This window comes from Gobius niger (genome assembly GCF_951799975.1).
Source record: "Gobius niger genome assembly, chromosome: 23".
NCBI classification, from domain to species: domain Eukaryota; kingdom Metazoa; phylum Chordata; class Actinopteri; order Gobiiformes; family Gobiidae; genus Gobius; species Gobius niger.
The window spans coordinates 10,255,511-10,282,055 of record NC_136874.1 but is presented as its reverse complement, the minus strand read 5'-3'; the positions used below and the strand labels follow the sequence as shown (position 1 = coordinate 10,282,055).

The following is a 26,545-nucleotide window of genomic DNA, read 5'->3' as shown; positions in this document are numbered from 1 at the left end:
TTAAGAGACGTCTGCGCCGCTCAGTCCCGTCTCACTCCTAATCGATGGTGACAGCCGCGTGACTGCCCCCCGCTGGTCGCCCAGGTAACAGGCGTGTGGGTCGATGGCGGAATATTGACTCGATGCCTTTAATACTCCTCTCTGCAGATAGAAACTTGAATAATTCTCCTTGTGTCTGCGAAGAGTCCGCTTCAGAGATGGGGTGTCATGCTTGTGTGTGCTTGTGTAAATGACACCCATCCCGCCCCACCCAGCACCCCTCCCACCCGGGACCAACGCGTTAGACTAGTGATCTTGTCAATGGGAACAGTCACAGTGGCGCAGGCGGTGTGGAGGAGACTCCTTCTCCCCGCGACAAAGACACGTATCGGCTCGAATCCGGAAAGTCCCGAAAGCGACGCCACGAGCAGTTTCTTGTTTATATCAGTGTGTTCGCAGTTCAGAGTTAGTAGTAATCCTCGTAGTTTTTGGGATTGAGACAGTACAGGATCCCCCCGCCGAAAGAGAAGATGGTCCCTCCCCAGGCCAGGCCGTAGCCCCAGTTGAACTCGTGGTAGATCCGCAGGTTGATGCTCTCGATGAACTTGATGGGGTAGAGGACCAGACTGCAGGTTTGGAGCACGACTAAAACAGAATGTAAAAAACAAAACAAAAAACATGTCTATGATTATTATTTCAAAGCACTTCACAGCTGACAGGCAATCTTCTATGCGACAGTCAGAACATGCATCAAGGAGTTCAATCAGCCCCATCTACCCCAGACAAAGCCCTGCATACATGGCAGGATTTATTCAGATATGAATAAGAAATGCATTGGATTTTTAGATAAAGCAGAAATTAAACATGCGTCATTCACTACATTCATAAATTCATCATGTGCGTGGTCTCTTTAGACACCGCTCGAAGACTGTTTTGCATTTCTAGGATTGAACGGTCAACAACGTTTTATAATATTTAGGACACATTAACAAAAGACCGGTTCTGTCATGGGGGCAGCTCGGATGGCTGAGAAAAGACCAAATCTTTTGGGTTTAGGCTGCAGGTGGTGGGTTCACAGGAGGTCGGCCTCATGGTTCTAACCGGGCCTGTTGGTCTCTCATAAGGGGCTTCTGAACCACTCACTGTCTGAACCGTCACCTTGGACCTGTTTGCCCTGGGAGACCCTACCAGGGGCACAAAGCCTCCGACAACAGATCTCCCTGAATCATTTGGGCGCTCAAACCCCTCCACTACGTTAAGGTGGCGGTTCTATTTTATATTATTTTGGTAAATATTTTGAGCAGAAGGTTAAACTCTTCACCCCCACATGAACTGAGCACATTTTCTCCAGTTGGGCATTACCCAAATCTTAAAGCTTCTTGAAAAAAAGCATCAAAACAGCAACAAAAGTGAGGATGAAAATACAACAAAAGAGAGTGACAAAAATGACAGAAAAGCAGGGGGGAAAGCGATAAAGAAAGCACCAAAAACTTACAAAAACAAGACAAAAAAGTCAGTCATCCGTTTTGTAATGAGGCCAATAGGCTATAACCTCCAGTCGAGAAGCTTTGAGTAAAGCTGCACTGCAAATTCAACTTTCATATCGATGGAAAGTCATCCTTTTATGAGGAAACATATATAAACAATGCTGCATTACCACAGTGCAGCAATTGTCCGTGAATGGCCACACGTTAATGAAGTAGATCTACAGTAGTCTTCAGGGTTGCTTCCATAGGCAATAGTAAATCTGATGAGTTTTAGGTTTGAAAAGTCCGTAATCAATAAGCAATTTAAAAGGAAACCTGTGATGTAGCATAGCTGTCCGCCCTGGCCTTTACCCAATACTTTCTGTTTTCAGTTGATTGTTATTAAACACAGTATAGCAATGGGATTATGGTGTGGTTCTTCAAGACAATACTCAATCCATACTTGACTTTTAATATTCTTAGGACTTCCCTAAATCCATACTCTCTGCAAAAGTGGCCGCTCTTCAGTTAAAACCCTCTGAGCCGTCGAGCCTGGAGCCGAGTGAAAAATCGCACGGGAACAACAAGAGAAATTAGCATTGGCCCGCGCCGGCAAGTGCGCCTGCCGCCCGGGGGCCCGTCGGGACCGCCATTTACAACTATTTACTTCATTTAGCACATTTGGCGGAAAACAAAATTCATCAAAGTTGACCAGGCGAGAGGCTGATAGTGGACACGGCGGGCTTGTGTAAGAGGTCAGAAAACAGGGAGACAATGAGTTGATGTTGCGATGGAGGGATGGGGCGGAGGAGAAGCGCCCTGGGGAGAAGAGGGGGCACAGAGATAGACGCTTAAAACAGCGAAGGGGAGAGAGGCAGAGAGGAGGCAGAGATGGCAAGGGAACAAAGACTAACACATCAATCGTGGTTTCCTTCAAAGGGAATTCATCTTGCGGGGAACATAAACAAGCCTTGGCACTTTACTGAATAGAAGAAATAACACAATATGCATAATATCCACAAAACTAATAAGAACACAGCCCTCCAGATACGTCGAGCACAAAGTGATTCATCATTCAGTGAGTGTCCGGACTTTAAAAGGTTCCTGTCCCTCCGAGCACTTTCTGCGGCTTTTTGTTTGCTGTCGTACATATTCATATAAATAATTGATCTCTGCTCTAAAGAGAATATGGTGCCAAAACGAAAGCTCTGTGAAGAATTGATTATTATTAGCTCAGCTTTTTGATGGGATGAAAACACTTTTGCGAAGAGCAGATGATCGGGTCGACTTTTCACTTAAGTCCTATGTCCTGTTCTTCAATATGACAAAATGCCACTTCACTTGAGGAAAACAGTGAGTGTGTTTACATGCGCTCCAGTATCCAGGTTACTAACAGCTCTTTTTTAGTTTCCTTTGTATGTGTCCCTATAAAGGCAGTATCCCGGTGTCAGTTTCCTGCATAAGCCAATATCCAAGTTAGAAACCAGGATCTTCTCGCTTGGATTTTCCAATCAAGTAAACGCTGTATGCTGGTTTTCCGCCATTGCTGACAAACTGAGCATGTGCAAACTTTTAAAACAGACACGGCAGGAGCTGAATCTTTTCTTTCAAACTTTCAAGCTTGTACAAATGAAAAAAAATGTGGCAGTAAACTTTACAAAACAACCGCTTTTCGCTCCACGGCAGCTCTGGGGGCTGTCAGCGCTTTGTAGCTCTGATCAAACCTGTGCTGTTTGTTTTTGTTGTTAAGACTTTTTGCGTCTGTCGCTAAAGCTTTAAGTGCTTCCTTGGATAGTTCTCGTTCCTGTGTTTCGAGAAATGTGTTGAAAAGCAAAATTGTTTAACATTGTTTTCAAGCTGGAGCCAAAATATCCTGGATACTGTAGTTGTAATTTAAACAGGGATATGAGTGTCCTCTGTTTCTCTAACACATGTAAACATCATATACAAAATATCGTGATAACCAGGAAATTACCAATAACCCGGATACTCAAGGACACATCAGTACTTACCAAAGGCATTAGCCCATCAAACTACACTTGATGTCCATATTCACTTCAAGAAAGTATTGTTCATTGGCAAAACTGGAACCTACTGCAATCAATGACACATAATAGTCGATTTATCTGAGCTTAGGTACAAGAAGCAGAATTGAACAACTTGCCTCTCGTGCTGAATGTAATTATAAAAAGCTTTATGTTTTAAACCCTATGAACTTGACTGGATTTAATTATGAAGCATTCTGATAATGTTCCCTGCAGCTTTTGGCCAGTGACACACTTGCATATAAAACAGTAAGTGTTGGTTTTATGCAACGCACTGTAAAAGGGAGATGTGGGCAGCTCCCAGTAAATTAGAACATGCATAAATATGTATAATAATCAGGGGTTCAAGGTGGTGAAGTGGGCATATTCTGTACGGGACTAAGACTATGTATAACCTGCGCTACACAGCATACAGCGTGTGAATAGTAACTGTGAAATTTGCTGCTTCTACTATGACTTATTACACACTATTAGGTGTTTTTCTTCTCCGATCAATCTTAATCTCTTAGAAACCGCCATAACTTCACATTATGACGGTACATCTCACTCAGCCAACTGCACCGGCTGACAGGTTTCACAAAATTCTGCTTTTCATATTTCAAAAAGCTAATTCCTCTCCATGTGCCTGCCAATGAATATGAGGACATGTGGAGAGAGTTAGTTCAATTTGAGTTTGGAGGAAATGAAACGGGCTGAGGCTGGGCTGCACTGGCAAAAGGAAAGATTTGGACACAGAAATCATATGTTTGCAAAGAAAAAACAGTGTGAGATGGAGGGAGACTGACCTGCGGCGAAGAGCATGCAGGCGACCGGCCCGTAGAAGCGCCGTTTCGTCCCGATGCACACCGCCACCAACGCGACCAGGAAGGACATCAGCACCAAGGCCCCGCCCCCAAGCAACAAGGCCAGCGTGGCAACCTGCCAGTCTGTGACACAAAAGATATGTACATGCCTTTCAGTCATGGGACTTTTGTTGCTATGGCGGCCATTTTGAATACCAAAAGTAGAATTATGCAGTACTACATTATGCAACAATATCTCTACTTAGGATAATGAAAGACAACTGATTTACAGGGGCATTTTTGTGTAATCGTAACCATTGCTCAAGAAGATAACAGTTAAAATATGGGCCCAGAGACGAACGTTTATGTGAAGAAACCAGTGAATCGGTGTTTAAGCTGCTCAAGACGCTAGTATGCTACCAGCTAGCTACCTGAACCACACTCCAAACATCTAGCCTCGGATACAACATGTGACAGAGTTCAGAGCTGAGCTGTTCCTGTAGTATTTCCTCAGTGTTCATAGATGTGAGCCGCACACGTGTGAAGCCAATGACAGTTCATTGAATAAATCAATTGCTAACCGGTAGCATGCTAACGTCTTGAGCAGATTTAGACTGAGACTCTGTTGACAGGAAAAAAAACTGTATAAGTCACAAAGAACGTTTTTCTGTTTCCTCTTTGATGCTGTAGCTCTACTTTGGAATTCAAAATGGTCGCCGAAACTATGCGTGATGTTATTGGAAATGTGTTGTTATTATATGGCCTAGTAGTAAGCAAGTTGTCGTACTTTTGCGACTCTACAACATCTACTCGAGTATTTTCTTTGACCCTGAAGTACTTTCACTCGGATACCTCTCACACCTTTTCTGGCGTGATAAAAAAAAATATGATAAAGAGGCTGAAGCGCTCATGAATAAATACAATAGCCTTTAAAATGAAAAGACCTTCACTGAGGGGCAGCAATGAGCCATGGGAGATGTATTCTTCAATTTGACATTTAATATTATGGTGGGAGCTGATTGGAGGAGGCGTGGGAGGGGGGGGCATAAAGAGTGACTGTGGAGGAATTGGTAACGCGCACCCAGAACAAATGGTGCCAGGGTAAACAATAGATATCAAGGAACAAAGACGGGGAAGACAAGTTAGAATGGGACGAGGAGCAGATAGGGGGCTTTGATAAAAGGCAGCTCGGGTGTGATGTTACAAGGACAGAAGGAGGTGAGGAAAAAGGATCTAGGAGGCGAGTAAGGAGAAAAAGGGCACACTTTGCATACCCGAGCCACCAAAAAGCCACGGCCAAAGAGCTTTCCTGGCGTCTTCTGCCAGCTTTTATACATAGGGAGCATCGCGGCACCGAAATAGCGCACGGACACACGCACACAAGTGTTCAGAGTCCAAGGATAGACCGGAGCAGTGGCCACAAAGGGGGTGAGGTTACACAGAGGAGGGGGAAGGCGGAAGAGGCAGAGGGGGATGCTGGGATACGGTGGCATGTTAACCACAAAGGTAATGTGATTCCGATTAGCACAAAAGTAGGTCGATGAAATTAGCTTCATCAGTCAGGTCTGAGAAGGGGCGAGCAGTGAAGGCGTGTTTCACCAATAAAACAACACATCTAATGATTTCAAAGTTACAGAGTATAGCTTGCTGGTTAGTTTATCCTCCTGGGACATAAGCAGCTTTTAATGTGTGGCTAAACTCCATATAGTCCCTTTAAGTTATGAGGTCATTTTCCCCATTTTATGATAAAGCTGCCACATCTATATGACCGGCACAACACCTTCAAGTAAACGCTGTGCCCCTTGTTACACTTTGTTCACCTTTATTACACATTATATACAGTTGTTACACTTTATACACCCTTGCACTTTAATGAGTACCTGTACTTACATGTGTACCTATACATGGAGCTCACGGACTGTAATCTAAAGCGTTACCGTGTTGTCTTATTTTTCTTTTTAATGTTTTGTGAGACTAAACAAGCACAGCCGAAGACAAGGCAGACTTTTTACAGAAACACTGCCCGACTAAAGTCACACAGTGTTACTGATCCTCGACCTGACCAACTGCAGCGACCCCAGATCAAAACAGAGAGCAATATCCAGATGGCGAGGTTTTTTTTTAACATTTTGGCCAAGCAGTGTACATAGCAATGAGAATCTGTTGTTTTATCTTTCTGTGAAGCACTTTGGTCCTCCTGGTGTTGCTGTAAAGTGCTATATTAATAAACTTTGATTGATTGATTGATTGATTGAATCTTGGTTTAAAGCTGATTTTGTGGAAGGAAATGAGTCCACAAAAATTGAAGATCGACAGGCAAAGAGCAGAAAGCTAATTTTAAAGACTCAATTCATTGCATTACAAACACACAATGGTTCAAACCAAGTCCACACAACTGACTGTGTGACTGTGTGTGTGCCGGAAGTGTCTTTGTCCCGTCCCCCGCCGCTTCCCCCTCTGTCCTGCTTCAAGACAATCAGGCTCAGACACTGTTGTGTAATCCATCTCTGCGCCCATGGGGGAGATTCTGACCATTTCTCTAACCTCCGATTCCACCTGTCTGCCGCCGCTGTGATCAAAACTCAAGCCGTCAGGAATGGCCGGGGCGGCTCCCGAACACACACACAAAACCCAGCCTGACAAGATTCAATTTCGGCTTTCACGGTAAATACATTAAACACACGGTAATCCTTAAGTCGGGATGATTTGTGCATTTAATATCGGGGCCTTCTGGCGATTAGCTGCCCCCCCCCCCCGGATGGAGTCGCATTTTGAATGAGCGTTGATTCATGCGGGGCCGCGGATTTGAAAATTTACCGCACGCGCCGAGCCGTGGTGATGGGAGTTGATGAAAGATGGGTGTCAGAGGCGTCAGATAAGGAGAGATGAAAGATTTTGGAAAGGCAGGTGGGGAGAGTGAGATGGACCGTGGGAGGCACATCTAGGGGAGGATATTACAGATGAGGAGATCACAGAGAAAGGTGATGTCAGAGAGGAAGGGATAGAACTCAAATTGATCTTTACACTTCAAAAAAACGGGATAATTACATCTGTTTATTTCATGGAGCCATTTTAGAGGTCAAATTTGAGGAAAAGTAGGAAATTTAAAGCAACTAAACTCAAGGAGAGTCCATTTAGTCCATGTGACAGACAGCTCTATTCCTCCATGGTAAAACCCACAGTAATCATTTCCTTTTGCAGATATGTGCGCAGGATCCACTCGCTTTTCCCGCTTCATTTCGCGTGGAAACATGGCCTGCGAGCGTAATGAGACCGGAGACAGACAGAACCGGGTCGTGGGTTAAAACTCCCGCGGGGCTCAGGTGCTTTATCGGTGCGACACATTTAAAATTCGTATATGCACGCACGCACGGGGCCGCACACTGGGGAGGCATACGCAGCCAGTCACGAGCCAGCGTGGGACCCGGGGGGGGGCGGCGGCCAGCTAATCAGCAGGCAAATCAAAGGCCACAGTGGGAGTCACATGTCAATCCTGCCTGTCCAGAATGATTAGAAACATTTAAATAGGCTGTGCTCAGGTGGCGTCATAACGGGCGAAAGAGCTCATAGATTTACACAGAGGGGAAGTGCTTGTTAAGGAGCACATTTTTTATTACTCTCAACACACTTTGCAAACCACCTGAATAGCAATTACCTTTACAGCGCAGATCTGAATATATTTAGACCCCTTAAAACAACTTCTTTTCTGAATCTTAGCCAGACACAGAGACTTAAAAGTAAAAGTGAAACTATAATGCCTAAAACTATGAATGTTCCACAAATAGGCAGGAAAGCTTGGTAAATGTTTAGTGATTGTTTGAATTCGTAATGCTTAGAAAATGCCTTGAAGCGCTACCATAAATTGGTAAATCTGAAGCAAGAAAAGAAAAGAAGTAAAAAACGCGGCACATTATTACAAAATACACAATAAAGCGAATATACAATTGATTTTGAACTCTGCTTACTTAATGCTTTACAAATTGTAGCCGAATTTGCCTTTAAATTGTCAAAATGCAGATGTTTAAAGCAGTACTAAGTAACTCATGCCCCTAGAGGCCAGAAGCGCCACTGCAGGTGTCACAGTTTTTAATTGTCCGTGAGAGTAAATATGACACTGACAGAAAAGACAAAGGGAGAGAGTGATATTGTTCATCCAATCACACAATGGAGATCAGTCTTTTCACTCAAACTTGGCTGTAAATACTGTTTAAGTGGTGCTAGCCCGCTGTTAGCTTTGCCTGTTAGCCTGTTAGCTTCTTCTTCAGGATTCCATTAGTGTGTATTGGTGGCTCAGACTCGGTGCAGGAAAGCTGCAAGTGTGGTTTTCTGGCCAGAGACACCAGGGGGAGATGAAAGACCCCCCAATCATCCCATTAACACTTGTATTACCCCCAGACGGACTATGAAAAGGATTTATTAAGGTAAACAAGTTACTTAGTACTGCTTTAAATGGTAAATGGTCACATGTAGAAGCGCTTTACATAATGACACTACTCACCCATTCACACTCTCATTCACACGGGTTTACAGGCACAAGCAGGTGAATGCTATTTAATCTGCACACATTTCATTTCTTCAGTTTTTTTTTTACATTTCATCAAACAGAGGAAAGAGAATCAGATGAAATGGGCAACTTTTGAGCAAACAAATATGGTCAATTTCAGCTTCAACTGCTACTGAATATGTTTTAGACCAGTGGTTCTCAAACTTTTCAGCTCTGGGGCACCCCTACATATTGTTTTGTTATATCTGCACTGTTAGAGGATAACATTAAACCGCTATTTATCATACTGGGTCAAGCTGTACAGTCCTACTATCTCTGTCATAGCCTTGACTGTGGTGCTCAGACTCTCAGCCACTTAATGTTTGCCTGCGTATCAGTCTGACGCTCTGAGAGGGTATTTATCCCTTTTCTGTGGAAGCATCGACAGACTTGAATGGCAGGACTAGCGCAGTGTCTCATGGCTCCGGGCCCCGTACTGATGGTACTTCTCCTGCATAAGACATCCAGACTGCTGCCTATTCTTCATCAATCCTCTCAAACACCATTAATTCTCTAACATGCACTATAACCCCAATGTCTTATGTGATGTGTCTCACAGCTGTTTTAATTCAGGGACATTGATAGGATGATGCGTGTTATATTGGACACAATCACCTTTGATAAACAAGACAAAAAAGGTTATTTAATAATCCATGTAAGGCCTAATTCTTGTCAAGGGCCAGATTCTATTATTTTTGGCTCCTTATTTCAACCCAGGCTGGTGAGGAAATCTATACCAATGAGCTAAATTGCACTGTTTTAGATCTACTTCCAACATAAATATAACCTTTCGTGCTTAAAGTCAATATAATAATTATGAGTATGTTGCAGAATATGAAGAAAAGTGGAGCAAGAAAGACCAATCTCTTCCTGTATCAATGTCCTCCTCCTCCTCCTCCTCCTCCTCAAACGTCATGGGAAGAGGCTAAATGCTCAAATACCTCCTTTTCAAGTCAAATTTCAAGGAAAACATTGCTGACACATTTTCAAACGCGGCGTGCGCTGCCGCAGATCGATCGCTCTCGCTAATGGACGAGTCTCTCTTCTCCGTGGGCCGATTTTATCCGAATAAAAACTCAGAGAAATGTTAAAAATCTCGACTGTTTCGACCGTTCTTTTCATGAGTGACTCGCTCACGACCTGCAGACTTCTATTCACAAGAAACAAGAACTAGAACAAAGTGTGATAATGAAATAACAGCATCAAAAAGTGAAATTATGAATCGCTCAGAAACAATAGAAAGGACTTCAGGCCATAAAATGAATGCGGCAGGTTTGTGGACCTAATCACAGGCAAGAAGAGAAGTGATATCCGCCTCTGAACTCCATCTGATATTTCATTCGGTGCCGACTCAACCTTATTTCCCTTCACTTTGGGATCTGGGTTCTGCCTAAGTAATTTTTAGCCCTTGCTTCCGTCTAATTAACAAACTGCAGCAGTCCACTATATTGTAATTTTCTCCTCGGCGCTCGCAAAATTAACTGGGGATCTGGGCTAATAAATCATGATGTCTTTTGTGGTCTGTGTAGAGTCCCAAGCAGCTAATTTGTATGCTTTATCTAAAATAATTGGAGTGAGAATGGGACACTGATGGGAATGCTTTATAGTAACTACGCTCTCTCCTACGCTACTTTTGTGCTTATAAATGATTAACAAATGATGAATTCTCCTTTGTGATCATTAGAAGCTGGTAGGAATGTATCATAGCCTCTCTTACAAAAATGTTTTATTCAGTTCTCGGATGAATGCCGGAAGAATGAATTGCATAAAAGCCTAAACTGCAGATTTTCAGGTGATAAACTTGTTTCTCTCGATGTTTTGTTGGAGGCTGAGGCTTGAAGAATTGCCCTGTCAAATGGTTTCAAAGTTCGGGGGGGAAAAACATCTTCATACAGAGACGGCAGAAGAAGTTTAAAAAAGGATATTCATCTCCATCCGATTTTGCATTGAGTGGTGGCGATTGTGGCCAATTCAGCTCCTCACATAAAGAATAGGCCGACTTGGAGTGTGTCCTTTTTCATTTCAAGCCTCTCAATTGAGTATTCATGGGAGAAAAGTCAAACCACGGCATTCTTTCCTGCATCGAAATGCTTTCTCCCCGAAGAAAGGGAGAAGACTGAAATATTAACTGCTGCTAAGCTTCATGCTCTGGAGGTCTGAACAACAAGGTAAGAATGCTTTTGTAAATGAAAACCCATGGAGACCGCATGTTTTGAGAAGTATTTGTGAAAATAAAAATCGTCTTTCATTCTGGTTCATCTTGCCTTTGTGTTGTCGATCTAAGTTGAGTAAAAGATATTTGGAAAAAGCTTCCTGATGTGAAGTATTTGGCAGGTAGAGTGAAAAATGTACGCAGGAGCAAAAGTCAGGGTGATTACGGTGCTTTGGCAGGAGCAGCACATAAACATCTACCATCGTGGAGGAACTTAGGATGTTGAGCTCGTTCCAAATCAGCGTTTCTCTCTTGGCACCCGCCGTATTTGCATTCCTCCGTCCCAATATTTGTTTAATGCGTTGTGGGATCTGGAGTCAGAGAATGACAGTATCAGCAGACATCCTCCAGACTGCAGTACATGACACATTTACAAGTGCTCCTCTCACTGTCACAGTCCGATACCGACACTTCCCACTCACTCCAGCGCAAACTGTGGGATCTCGTTTTTTTTTACAATATGCAAAGCCGCCTTGCGCAGCATCTTTGCTGAATAAAATAACCCACGCGTGCAAAAGTTCTTTCTCAAACTCGGAATACACATGATTCTTGGAGCGCTTTCCCCAGAAGTGGTGGACACGGCCCGTAATTTACTCAAGTGAGAGTGACGGGAAATGAAGCTTTTGTCACTTGTGGATTCAGTCAATATTGGGAAGAATAACCAAATTGTTCTATTAAATCACATGTACCTGATATTTTGTGTGTTTACAAACATGAAAGAGAGTGAGTACATTTTTTATTCTAGTAATACATAAAAATAATTGACTGATTTGATAAAAGTGCTGGTAACACTTTATTACACCTACACCTTATTTAGCCTTAAAGGGGCTATACTTTATTTTCAACCTTTTTAGTCAAAATGAGACAAAATTACTATTATGTACTATTATATGTGACATCAACAAATCAGAATACGGCGCAAACTTCACACATCAGGCTGACTTTTTCACAAATGACAGTATCGCTTTAGATAAATGTGTGCTCATTAAGTATTAATAAGCATCAGAAATCATTTCAGGGTTAGGGAAAGGGTTAAGGTTGGGTTAAGGGTATTATGAATAGCCTATTAGTATGTTAACAGAAAAAAGTATAATAAGCAGTGTGTTAATACTTTACAAGCAATAACTTTTACTTTCCTCCTTGAGAAGGACACAATTTGTGGAGGAAAAAGATAATTTGATAACACTTTATTAGCCTTAATACATGCTGAGTTAACACTTAATTCATCATGAACAATTCCATAGCTTCCTTAACTACTTAACAATGAATAAGTGAAGAATGTAAAGTATCGTATGGCATATCGTCAAGACATAACTCTCTTACTTAGCCAAGAGTTTCGAATTGATGTATTGCCGTTTTTAACTTTGCCCTGATTTTTTTAACGTATTTTATAGTATTTAAGTTATTTATTTATTTATTGTGCTGTGTGAATGTGAGCAGCCGACAATATTGCAATTTCCTTCGGGATCAATAAAGTATCTATCTATCCATCCATCCATCCATCCATCCATCCATCCAGTCAAAAGAAATGAAGGCTCTAAACTGCTTGATTAGATCATCAATCATCATCATCAATGAAATACCTTTGCATTCATCTTTCAAACAGGCGTATGGCTGGAATTTTGTTGTCAATTATATCATAAAATATGTAAAATCGTAATCGTGATATCTCTTTTTTATATCGTGATAGAGATTTTGGGCCATGTCGCCCTGCCCTGATGTGAAGAACTATTCATTATGAGTTATGCATTAACTGTACAAGTTAAGTAGTTATTAAGTGTTAGTCTAATGTAATGAATGAATTGATCAGGATGAATTAAATGTTAACTCATATTTTTTAAGGCTAAATAAGGTGCAGATATTATAAAGTGTTATCCAGAGTTCATTCCACTAGTAGAAAAAAACAACAGAGTACACAGTGTTTGAACTTTTCTGACAAGTGAAATTACTGAGAAACCTGTAACTTTCTCACAGTGAAATGGGAATACCGCGTTCCCTTTCACGCCATTTAGCATACCATCGTCATGTGACTTTTGACCACGCGGTCGGATTAGCCGTCGCAGTTTTGCCGTACACTAAAGCTGACTGGATTTGCAAAGTGCTTCTCGGGGTCCGTGTCTATTTATATGTAACCGACCGCTTCCCGAAAATCCCATATTCAATCATTTTCTGCATATCCGGCAAAGACAACTCGGAGTAAACAGGATTTCGTTCGCATCCAATTTAAGGCGATGTTAAAGCAGGGCCGCTGAACTTTCGGTACCAGAAGGTTCCAGCCTCAAAGCAAATGCTGTAACTTGATTACCGGTGGGAAACAGCAGCAGATTCTGTGTAAATGGCGCTGCCAGATAAGGCTCACAAGATGTTTTCTGCAACAAGAAGTCATCGGGTCTAATTATTAGTTTCCTTTCCAAACCATTAACTAAGAGGAATCGAAAATGAGGCAAAACAGGACATTCAAAAACTCGCTAGAAAAACAATCATGGTGTCCCTAAAGGAGGCTCTACATTATTTCAACTAAACAAAATATCTATGGAGTTTATTTTACTTGTAAATATGATCCTCGGCTTCAACAAGAAGTACCAGAGTGTAGAGTTGCAGGAGTTCGTGTAATCCATCCCCTACATTTGTACATATTCAATACTGTTGCTAAATATAAGGTGCTAATGCTTTTCTGCATTAAGAATGTTGCTAAACTGAGAGCACAGACGCTAAGTGGCTGTTGCTGACGGTAACAGCCGGCGTTGCTGTTGGCTGAAGAAGCCAATTATTTTTCAGTCACTGTACATAAATATTCTGAGTGATTGACAAACAACTCTGACATTATAGCAGGTCACTGAGGCTTCACAAAATGATGAAATATTCCAACAACTGTCTTAAATATGAATAAAATGGTATTATTGTGATATTCCACTAAAGACTCTATACCTGATTTGTTTTCATTGTTTGTACATTTTGAATATTTAGTTGGGTCTAAACTCATTCCCAACATTCCTAATGCATTTCTAACATCCCAAATCTTCATAGGAATGATATTAAGATCATGTCTTTACTTTCTGGTGTGAGGGTCCGTCAGCAGTGAAAACCTTCCAAAAAATTGATCCTGGAGCGTCCTGGAGGGAAAGTAAAGGCACCATGCTTTTTTTCCCCGCAAAAAAATCTGCATAATGTACCTTTAATGGGACATTTCAGGACTTTTGACATAGGGCATCATTTCCCAGTTATCCAGAGTGTTGTTGATTTCTGGAGTTCTTATATTTGAAGAGTTTAGTGGTGCTAGGCTAATGCTAGGCTAGTGCATGTCTATGGTAACTAGTAGCCTGCATTAAAAACAGTCTGACCCAAGCACAGTGCACCTGAGGCAAATCACTTATAGCACCAGACTACCCATATAAATGTCTGTGTCGACTGAATAATTTCCTAAATATAACCATTTTGCATTAAAAAGAACATATGTATGAGCAGCATCAGCTTCCTGGTTTTAAGCTACGCAGCAGCGGAGTGATCTGCTCGGTTACCGGATTTACAGTAGTTTGTTTATCAGCATTACTACACGTGGAATTCATAAAGGAGCTTTCTACAAATCAGATATGGCAACATTTGGAGGACCAACCCATGATTTTGAAGAGGTTTGTAATGCAGGCTACTAGTTACCATAGACATGCACTAGCCTAGCACTAGCCTAGCACCACTAACTGCATGAATTAAAACATATACATATCTCCAGAAACCAACAACACTCTAGGAAATGAATAAGGAATTTGTTTTTCCTCAAAGTCTGTCAAAACTTTTATTAATGACTATTATTTTATTCATTATGTTTATTAATAAGTGGAGCTACGGTTCTTCGTCATTAGTCGCAACATGTTTTTTCTCGTTTCGCATGTTGTTTTAAATCACCCGCATGAAAAACAAAAAGTCTCATTATGCATTACTTTTTTTTGTAATTGTTTGAAGCAATTATCAAAATGAGATTATTTGCACCGTCTAACGTTATTGTTATGACAAATGCAGAGACACAAAAAGTACGCAAGGGTCCAATTTAATTCCATGACTTTTTTTTTTTTGAGGGGATGGAGTTTACCCTTTAACAAAATGTCAAGGATACACATTCAATTCATCACAGCAACAAGAAATGTAGGATTCTTTTCCAGGAGATTAGACGTAGTAATATTGTATTGTATTGTATATCGCTCTTGTGTCGTTTGTTATAAGATATTTGCCATCAAGCAGATTAGACGCATTATTGCAGAATGGTAAGCCACACCCTCGTGTCCAGCTACTCTATTACTTAGTGGTCATTTTCCATTTTACAAACACTCCAGGCCCATAGTTGCTGGCCTGGGTTCACCTCGACTGGGCAATACTTTTAATTACGCCATAAACGCCCCCCCTATTTTAAGTAACTTTATTTTATAAGAAATAAAATGGCCTGCTAATCCCGTGTGTAGGGCCATTAAGCACTTCTAAGTCCATAGATAATTTGTTTATATTACGGCTTAGGCGAGTCGTTTAATGTGCCTCCATTTACTGCTGGGCCGCTAAACGCTTTGAAGGATGTCTGATTTGCATTTACCAAAAAGGATTAAGGCTCTCTCCCTTAAGATTCCGCGCTACTCCCCCCCGCTCCTCCGCCTGTCCGTCTGCAGAAGTATAAGTCTGTCGAGCTTTCTGAATGCCACATCATTTCCCATTCCTGGTTTCCGAAAGCGGGCTACAAATAGAAGCGCGCTCTCTCCTGGGGGCTCATCGCGCTCGGAGGTGCAGGCGAGGAGGGGAGGGGCGTCTGACCCTGAAGAAAATATAGAAGGGAGATTGGGGTGTGCCAGGAAACCAAATTGGGGTGAATGGAGAAAGATTGGGAGGGAAATTGTCATAAGCAATACAGGAGTGATGCCCGTGGGCAGGAAGGAGACAGGAACGATTTTGATGCAAAAAAAAAAAACTGCTTGAGAAAGAGTCAATTCATTTATAGGGAGCAGATGAAAAAGGCTGCGGGGGTAAAAGGCAAACGCTCCGATCGATAGGCTGATGGAGAAAGATGAGAAGGGGCCAGAGGAGCAGGCGGGTCGGGCGCTTTACAGACGTCTAAAGGTGGGGGGAATGGTTTGTAACGGGACGACAAAGAAGAGCACGCCAGGTCAAAAAGATTCATGCCACTCGGAAAGGGAACACGTCTGAAGAAATATGGACGAGACTTTGCTTACAGGGAGTACAAGTGTCAAGGTCACGCGGGACAGGAGCGAAATGGATGCCCGTAGACAGGTTTAAAATGTCTATGAACACTTGGGGTATCCTTGGAAAAACATGTGGTATCATTAAGCCTTGTTAATGTGTTTGTGATTACCATCGGACAGAAGCAGCTTGATGTTTTTACTCATCCTTGGCATCCTTTTAATTTCAAAGCCGCAGATGTGTGGGATATCATAATGATTCTTTTTTTTTCTTTTTGTTGCATTTTGTCAGCCCCATTCCCCAGCCACCGTTCACGATCTGCAGGGTTCAAAGGGAGCCGGAAGAAAAGAGTGCGGATTGCCTGAAGTAGCGAAAGTGAGACAAAAGAACAAAAGTAGGTTAAACATCAGGTGTGGCTTTTTGTTGTTTGAAACCTGATAGTTCACCGCGCATTTTCGGCTCCTTCTCCAAAAGCACTGCACTTTGTAATCGCGCTCGCTAACAAACAGCCAATTACCACAGTTTCAACATTCCACCCCGCGATTCATCCCGGTAACGTCTTGGTTTTTAATCTAAGCTAATCACTCTCCAGACAGTGTTAGGAACTAAGCACGTGTCCCCTGTCTGGCATGCACGGCGACATTTCGTTTTGCTGAAGGAAGCTGCAGTTCATCATCAGACTATATTCACATGCGCATGTTCGATGGCATATTTATCCAAATGCTCATTGAGAGGAGACTTATTGCAAATGTCTGTATCACTCACAATCTGTATCCATTGTCGATGATTGCACATGTAGCCTATACTTCAATAACTTGATCTGAATAATCAAAGCGTAGCATATGCAAAGTGGATGAGAACCGCAGTTACCATGACAAGTCTGAAATAAGCAGCATTCATGACACATTCGAGAACGCCATGAATACACAAGAAATCCACGTTTACCCATAATAGGATTCCGATTGGGTCCACATCTCTCAAAGGGTTTTCAGAAGTTACATTCGAATCTGATCTGCCTGCAATATCAAGGTAAAGGCCTCTCAGAACAATACGTCTCTAGAATTCCACCTATAGAGGCGATTATGTACTTTCTAATTTTACCCTGTTGCCGAACACCCTTAATAACCATCATTTCGAAGTTCTCTGCTCAGGTATTTATTGCAGAGAGGAAATACTTCTACTTTATACCAATACTTCTCGCCCTAATTGCTCTAGGACAGTATGGTGGCCCCGCAGGAGAGCAATTGCCAAAGTGCGCAAGAAGAAAGCAGAGAATACTGGTTGTTACCTGCAGCGGTTTCGAAAGCAAGGAAAGGAGACGTTTTTCTTTTTCTTTGCCTGTGGTGAGGATTTTAGCTTCACAATAAGAAACGCCGCGTGTGAAGTTCGGCGACCAATCGAGAGACTTGGCACAAGCAGAGGAAGTGATTTACTTTTTTAGGATCAATGTGTGAGCTATCTAGACACACACCCGTTGCGCCTCGACATCTAATTACCCGGTCTGCTACAGTAGAAAGCAGGAAAAATGTGGTTGTGTTGGCAGAAAACGGTGTCAGTTTTTTTGTGTGTGTGTGTGTGTGTGCGTCCTGGGATGGGAGGGGAGTGCGTTGCAGGGGAGATGCAACAACGGAGAAATCAAGAGTGTGTGACATAAAATATTCAGCCCGGGCTTCGGAGGAGACTTGTCCAGAAATAGGTCAGTGCCACTTGCTGTAGTAGCCCCCCCTTATTGGCACACGCATGTCGACACTCTCCGGCATAATGGCCTGACATGTGGACAGCCAGGCTTCCTCTGCTCTCGCGCCTACACAGACTAATGTGGACAAAAGATGGACAAATCAATGTCGAGGGGGCGCGGTCTTTCTCATCCAACCTGACGAAAGACTTACAAAAGGAACAAAAAGGTATTATTTGTAAGACCTGTCTCATTTGGCTTTATATAGAGGTGCTTGCTTGTGGTATTCAATCAAGCAGGACACATGTTTAGGTGTTCTTCGACTCTACATTAGCCATATGGATCGCTCATTGGCCCAATATTTGCTTGAGGTAAATGCTCTCCATTACTGGGGCGGCTACGAGACGCAAATTGAGTGAGACACGGCGGTCAATGTTTAATTCAAAAACAACAGGAGGATATGGATTGGCAGCATCTGAACATTAAGAAAGAGAGGATGTGGATCGATGCCATACCAGACCCATGAGCGAGCGAGACGGAGCGTGTGAACATAGCACGTGACCATAGCATGAAGCCGGGGTTGTATGGATTTCTGATTTACTCTCGTACAATGTGAGGACAATGCTCACATTTCTCGAAGCCCTGCCTTTTGTATCGCATGTGCAACGAATGACGAATGTGGTTAAGATCTGAGTTCAAAGCTATGAGTATGAGTTCTATCAGTTAATGCCTTGGTGCAGTCAATGGTATTTAATGTCTTTTTTTTTAAAGTGATAGTCTGTAAGTTTGCAAAGTGAGGAGAGACATAGTGACGTTTGAAAGCAAGCAATGAAATTCCTCCCATCTTTGGCCAGAAGTTTGCAAAACGAGGAGAGCAGGGACAGAATTATCAAAAGTAAACGATCAAGCTCCTCCCCCTCCCTCCTGAATGGACCTGACTGGCTGGTTCACAGGAAAAGCTCATTTCATTGGTCAACGCGGGAGGATACTAGACTCTAAATAAGGCCATACACTCAAAGATCTTGTAGTAATGATGGGAGAGTGTGACCCCTGCGGTAAGCCTTCTCCAGCACATCCCAAAGATTGTCAATGGGGTAAAGATCTGGACTCTGCGGCGGCTGATCCATCCTATGCTCCCAGAACCCCTCTTTCACAATATGAGCCCCATGAATCCTGGCTTTGTCATCTTGGAATAAGCCCGTGCCATCAGGGAAGAAGGAATCCATTGATGGAATAACCTGGTGATCGAGGTAGTCAGCTGATCTCATTCGATCATAACAGGTGGCCGGTGTTTTTTGTCGCTCGGGCGCCGCGTTATTCATCATCAACAACAGTCAAGACTCTTATTGATGTCAAACCATCAACTTGACATTTTTGCCAATCCGAAGACAAACAAATGAGGCGGATCGCGGCCGCGGCTCCGTTTAAGACTCTGAAAGCGCCTCCGTGATTAGCCAACTGTCGTCTCCTCTGTCACACAGGCAATAAATAAAAACCCCACCGTCTCAATTAAACTAAAGCTCATCAAGTCCGCCTCTCCCTCCGAACCAATTCACTCAGCCCACCTGCACCAACATTTCTTATTCAAACAGCAGGGCGAGCAGACACAGCAGCATGAAGCAGGGAAATGGGCTTGAAGCAGCATTTTATGACCAAAAACATTGACTTTTATAAATAGACTAACTAGACGGCACATTAGTATACTGGCAATCTGAAGTTATGATGAAATGATCTAGCAGATGCTTGTTAATGGGGGAATTTCGAGCCAAACATTTTTAATCAGCGCTGCGTGAACATTTGGTTTCTACAAATTACATCAGACTTGTACAACTCTCAATTTGGAGAGCGTTCATTCACAATCACTGTAAAGTATTCCGGTGCTCGTGCTCCGGCAGCAGACCAGCCATCTGTCTGCACGACACCAAGATACATTACCTTCAAAAGCTCCTTTTTATTTCACCAGCGTGGATAATGAAAGTGAAGGTCCCGGTGGAGACAGCCATGGACACAGCTGTCAACACTGGCTTTTGTTATGGCTCAATGGAAGCACTGTCTCAGCACGGGCAAGGACATCTCAGTGTTCCCACAGATGATGATGATGATGATGCTCTGGCTGGAAAGATACTCCAACCAGAGATAGTGAGTGACACGTTTTAAGATAAATAAAGTCTCAAGATATCAAACTGGTCTGAGAATATTGTGTTTCCATCATTTTAAAGTCGAATAGCATAACTTTTCTCTGTGCATATTGTCTAAAAGTAAAGTGAAAAGGATGAGAGTGAGTTTGAATAATGTCTGCAGTCCGTGTCTTCCACTGCCCCGGTGCGTAACCCTCAAATCCAGCGCTTTATCCGAGCGTCAAACACATACCTGAGCCCAACGTGCTGCTGCACTGCCAGTTCTCGGTGCTCACGGGTTTCCAGCAGGTCTCCCACAGCGAAAGGTAGTACTGGTCGTCCGCGGTCACCCACGCGGGACTCATCACGGCACCCACGTCCAGGCACAGCGCCAGGAAGACGCACACGAGCCCCACGAGCTTGAGCGGGGTGAGCGGGGAGCTGCGGGCGGACTCCTGGGTCTCGGTGACAGCGGAGGACATGGCGGCGGAGGACGTCGAGCCGCGCGGAGGTGAGGTGAGGGGAGGGGGTACAGGCGGCGGTGGAGGTGAGGGCGGATGCTGCTGCTCGGTGCAGGTGCGTGGAGCGCCGCACGGTCGCTGCGCCTTTTGGGCACCGCTGCCGTCGCGCGCTGGAGATCTCCACACTCTGGCGCGCTGACGTCACGGCACCCAGGGGTGATCACGTGCCACAGGGTCCTAGAGACAGGGGACAATAGGACCCCACAACACTTTTCCACATCTTCTGTTTAAGCTCTCTGTTCATGTTGCTCAATGTTCTTAAAGGCGCTAGACCGTTTTTTTTTTTTTTCTAGTACAGGACAATTAGTTTTGTCCTGTAGTATATTGTAATCTCAGACATTTGCAGGAAATGCTGTGAATCTATAGCATAAAGCATTTTCACAATTACATGGTTTAAGGCTAATATTCCAGGAAGTGGCCTTGAAAGTTATGTGCCGATAGTTTCTTCATCCCCGTGAAGAAACTGGGTGCTTCATCTTTGTTTGGAAAAATAGCAATGAGTTTGGACCTCAACTAACATTTTATTTTAGTGGTTTCCTCTTTCATTGTTTGGTGCCAAAAAAATCAGGTATAGGGCCTTTAAGCTGCCCATCAATGACGTATCACAACATATGATTGGATACTACAATCCTATGATACTTTTCTACTAATATGATATAGAAGTAGCATTTTTTTAGTGTGAATTGCATGGATTACAGATCGGATGTAGCCTGTTAGAGTAAAGTGATATCACTTATTCATTATAGTTGGTAAAATCCGTGGGTAGGATTACTTTACAGACTATTTGAAAATAAATTGCCCTGTAGTTCTAACAAATAGGCTAAATTATTAGGAATATAGATAACACATGGGCATAATATGTGTGGTTTTAAATTTAATTTACATTCACTATTAAAGTGACTGTGGGCTAAACATATTCAAATAAGGTACACAGTATATTTATACAAATACAAATCAAGTTTATTTCCATTCCATTTTCATAACCTCAATATAGAGACAATCTCGGGGGTGGGGTAATGCTGTGCCCTCCGAGGATACACAGTGGTACATTTACATTAAAACAAGTGAAACTTCCTCTTGAGCCACAAAGTGCAAACACAAAGTCACTGGCCAGGGCCCCATAAAGGCAGTACAAACCCGATAAGTGATCTCACCTCATTAGCCCATTTAGTCCCTCTCCACTTTAGGAACCCAGAGCTGTGTAATTAAATTCAATAAGACACTGAGGGACACCGCAAGGAATATTACTCTTCCCTGTGCATACTAATGGGACCTAGGAAGAGACAAGGAGACCGAGAAAGGCCGAAGCCAAACTAGGAGGAGGTGTGCGAGGTTTCCACCGGCACGTCTATCCATATGGTTATCCGAGCGGAAAGAGAGGAGAGCCCGCAGAGTGATGGGAGGAACAGTGCGGCCTTGTTTACCCCGGCAATAATGAGTGATGATGAGACAGGAAGATGGCAGGGGAGAGGAGCGGAGGAGACGGCAAGGGCAGCAGATAGCCTAGGAAGGTGAAAGTGCTGCTAAGCCTGGAGCCAAGGATGCTTTGCCTTTTTTTTTTATAAATGGTGATGGAGCTTAATGAACAGATCAGTTATTAATCTGTAAAAGCCCCTGGACAGAGTTTATCGACAAAATGTAACGCCTCCTCCTGAGATATGTAAAAAGAGCCTTTATTAATTTAACAGGAATCAAGGTAAAAACATAAAGAATATTTAGGTTGTATTACAAAGATTTTCGGTTATTCGGTTCATTATTTACGGCTTTGTGCTACTCCAGAAGTACACTGGTGTCGCAGTTGGAGGAGCTGTGAATCAAGAGAGAACGATCAAACACATATTTAAGGAACTGGTCATGAGAGGAAATTCTCACTTTGACAAACGAAGTGAAGAGGGGTGCCACATGGGACATCAGTCCACGAGAAAGCGCCTTTGGTTCTCACAGCTCCACAGGGGCTGGTGGTCTGCCACACTGAGCCCTTCTCCCACTTCGTGTAGGTCATATTCACACCAGACATCCAGAACCACAGACTGCCCCTCACCTCCCTGCAGAACATAGATGGAAAGAGTGGAAATAAAGCAAAACCAGCCTTTTCCCTTGACATTTCACACATATAGATTTACATTAAGTTTATCATTTTATTCTTTACCATCACCGCTATAAAACCCTGAGGCATAAAAACTCAACACATAGGGAAAGTTTGAACACTCAAGTCTACTTCCATTGTAGGTTATTTTCACAAGATCACGCAGCAACACAGATGTTGAACTCAGGCCCAGAGTCACTAGTGTCATTTCCAGGCAGGACTTGTGACTTTCCGAGGGACTTCTTCTGGAATACTTTGATGAGAATTGGTAAAGAAAACATCAAAACAGTTATTTTACAATGAAACCATGAGCATACCTGCGCAGACCCAGCCAAATGTGTTCAGTCAGATTGTGAGGATGTCTCAGCGCAAATTCCAGGTAGTGCTGTTCCTCTGGACTCTGAACAGTGAGCAGGTCCATCTTTCGATCTCTGCAGTAGAAAAGGGCGTCCGACCAGCACAACTTCACCTTATTGGGTAAAATATACCAATCCTTAGAGCCCTCCTTATCGTCAGAAGGGGGAGTTGTGTACTCAGAGAAACATGGGCAAAATTCGAGGACGGCCAGCAAAAACCACTTAAAGCAAAAAAAAAGAATGCCATTATTCCAACGATTAAACTGACACTTAAACATACAGTACAATTTCCCATTGACAATACTCACAGTGCGCATCATGGTATCTGAGTGGCATCTGCTTGTGTTTACAGGGAAACAAAGAGTCAAGTTGCTTTATAGCCTTTACAGAAGAGGAAAAGGATTAGCATGTGGCATGTAATTATGCCAACGTCGCCCTCTCGCCCACAACTGTTTTGACAACCAAAACTGCTGCATTAGCATTCAGGTAGAAGGCGCGCTTGTTTATTTACTGTGGCACTGGTCATTAATGTTAATATTTGGCAGTGTGAAAGAGACACCTAAAGAAAAGATAAAAAGTATGAATAAAACGAAACCAAGGAAGCATGGATAAATACTGCCAATGCAAAAATATTTAATATGTGCTTTAGTATTACCACAAATTATATAAGACAGTGATTCTCAGCCATAGCTATGGGCTAAGGGGTTACTTGGATTTCTACTTCTAATCGGTAAAACTGAATACTCGTAGAATGTTTCTTTTGACGAAATGTTATTGTTTCCCAGAGGATTTTCAGCTGATGTTGAACACAAAACATCCTAAAATATTCACATGGAAGATTTTTATTTTTATGCTAATTCACTGAGGGCCTGTTTTACTAAACCAGGTGTCAAATTCAAAGTACTACTTAAAATTATCACACGCCATTTTGTACCTGATTATCTTTACAAACTGCTCATTATGATTATTGGTGGAAATGTAAAATGTAAATGAGTTTGCACTGCAGACCCACAGTGTATACATGTTAAAAATGATTGACGAGACTCTAGAAACTTTACGTAAGTGGTTCTGATGTGTTGGATGATTTCTGTTTTTCTTTGCTATCAGTCAATAGCAGCTTTTACACTCGATACTTTATCAGTCATTGTCTTTCATTGTCAGTCTGTCTTTGTAACACACGGTGCTTTTGTTGTGTGGCCTGTCCTAATCTGTAAACCTGCCCTGGGACATCAGATGAAAAGTTCCCTCTGAGGCGATGTATTTATATGTGGACTTTGAAGGACTCGTGTTAATTAATACGCACTGTCCCATCTTAAATAAATAAATCAACTGCAATATAGTCTATTACACTAAACAGCCAGCACAGCATGAAGGCAGCAGTAAATCTTTCCTCTAATGACTATACTGTATGCATAGTGTTGTTCTGTTCTATGTTGCTCTAATTACAGACTTACAGATGAGCTTCAGTATAATACACACTAGGAGGTTGATGTTGTTCCCCATTTCACTAATATTTCACAAATATTTGAATATTACTCGGGTCCAAATGGATTGAATTTGCCTGCAGGAGCCTCACATGCTCTTTGATTTGCATGTTTTTGCAGAGCTCCTGCTGTGTGAAGTACCAGGGATTTGAATAGTAGTATTTTTACGCTGTACAGATGTAAAATATAAACATTATGCTAATGTCAGTTGTAAACAACAGCAGACACGTATACGGGAAAGTGGGGAAGAAAAAGGAAATGAGTTTGTTTCTGTGATGATTGATGCCCTGATGCAGTGCACTCTGTCTGCCGTAAAAGAATAATTTCTCCAAAACAGCAAATGTTGCCCTGTAGCGAGGACAAGATAATTCCAATTTTGCGAAGAAACAAGGTCGGAAAGGGACAAAAAATCTCTGCTAAGTTTATCATTTTGCTCTGCAGCGTGTGATGATGGGTTATTAGAATGGTGTTTCATTAGCATATTTCATATCCTATCCTGCTGCTGAACATTTCCCTCTATCTCTCTCCATCAGGATGCAGCGGGAGCAGAGATGCACCAAACACAAAAGCTGCAACAAAGGTGATCAAAAAGGCAAACAACAAACCGTCAGTCACCGAGCTCTGAACAGCTCTATACAGCCTTGTGGGAGCTTCACAGCGGCTTTGAGGGTTTGGATGGATATTCAACATTTACTTCATCAAACACCAACAGCAATATTCATTCTGCTATGTCTGAAAACACAAATACTCTCATAAAATCTGTAGAAAAGTGCCCAATAAAGTAACAGACTAGATCCCTGTGCACAAGCATTCACTCCCTACTGTACAAACATCCTAATGTATAAATTGTTAAAACCACCTAAACATGGGAAGCATTTTTACACCTACATGCATGATTTATTGTGAGTCAAAGATGCTTTTTGGAGGCAGTAAAAAGGTGAAAGATGAAAGAGGGGTTGAGCAGCTTGTTCTTCTGCTGTCTCCTCTGTCATGTTCACCGGTGGGAGATTTGACGTGTACTTATGCGCATGCACACAAAAGCTCTGAGGCGAATCTGTCCACACGCACCACACTCATCATCAAAAAAAAAAAAAGGTACAGCAGCAATAATTGGATTTAGCTTCAAAGTAGGCAGTTGTTTCAGAGGGAGGCTGACCAGCTAGAACCAGTGTTGATTCCTCTGAAGATTTGTAAGATGAAACTATATCTATTGGGTTGTGTAGCAAGCGTAAAGTAAATCTAATCTTTTGATGAATAAAGTCATATGAATCACCGACCACATTGTAATTGGAAATTGGGTTGTGGCATGCCAGAGTAATAGACCACAGGGTAGAGTCTTGATTAAGTCTTGCTCTCATGTCTTCCTCCTTCTAACTATTAAGCGATTGACAACTCAAAATCCTCCTGACTGCATTTTTCACAAAAGATCCACCAACCTGAATAAAGCAGCGTGGGCGTGTGTCTGCGTATTCCTCAACACCTGTTAAACTCCCTCAGTGACAAGTCAAGATGGTAACAGACAATATCTAACAATGTTTCATCACCCTCTCCTTTCTGCTAGAAAACACGCACAGACATTTCTCCGTTGACTCCGACTGGCAGCCTGTCAGATTATTTTGTGTGCATTTCAGGGAGTAGGGGCCCCCTGCTTAATTACCAGCGTGCTAATTGAATCCCAGTGTGAGTGATGTATGGGGATATGACGCTCTGTGGCAGAATGAAAATGAAACAGTATTAAGCAGCCAAGTAGATAATCCATTTAGGAATGTCGGGGAAGCAAGTGGGATTAGTTCACGCGGCGCCATATGCCTCGTCTGTCAAACGCTATCAAAGTTATTCAAATGTTATCATTCGCTGCTGTTGTCCTTTTACATAAAACAAATTTACAAGTCTAATAAAGCCAAGTGGGTGTCAAGAGTACGGCATTTTGTTATGCCCAGATTCGATGTCTTTGCTCAAGTCTTGTTCGGTTCCCAGAGGTACAAGGCAAGATTTAATACCAAGGAATGAGCTTTTCTTTGCCAAACTTAAAAATGACTGGAAATTCAAGAGGGAAAATGTGTCCTAGTTCATCAAAACTGAAACTTCGACTTTTTTTATGTGA

General features: G+C 42.5%; 1 protein-coding gene across 1 annotated transcript; it reads right to left on the bottom strand.

The window, feature by feature from the left end:
- Positions 1 to 270: 270 nt before the first annotated feature.
- On the bottom strand, positions 271 to 20,667 carry LOC306981792 (transmembrane protein 47-like). Its single transcript, XM_079581456.1, has 3 exons — positions 20,248 to 20,667; positions 4,276 to 4,416; positions 271 to 624 (listed from the first exon to the last, which is right to left on the bottom strand). Exons 1-3 carry the CDS (start codon positions 20,474 to 20,476, stop codon positions 446 to 448), a joined length of 549 nt encoding a protein of 182 aa, XP_079437582.1. The 5' UTR covers positions 20,477 to 20,667; the 3' UTR covers positions 271 to 445.
- Between the last annotated feature and the right edge of the window lie 5,878 nt (positions 20,668 to 26,545).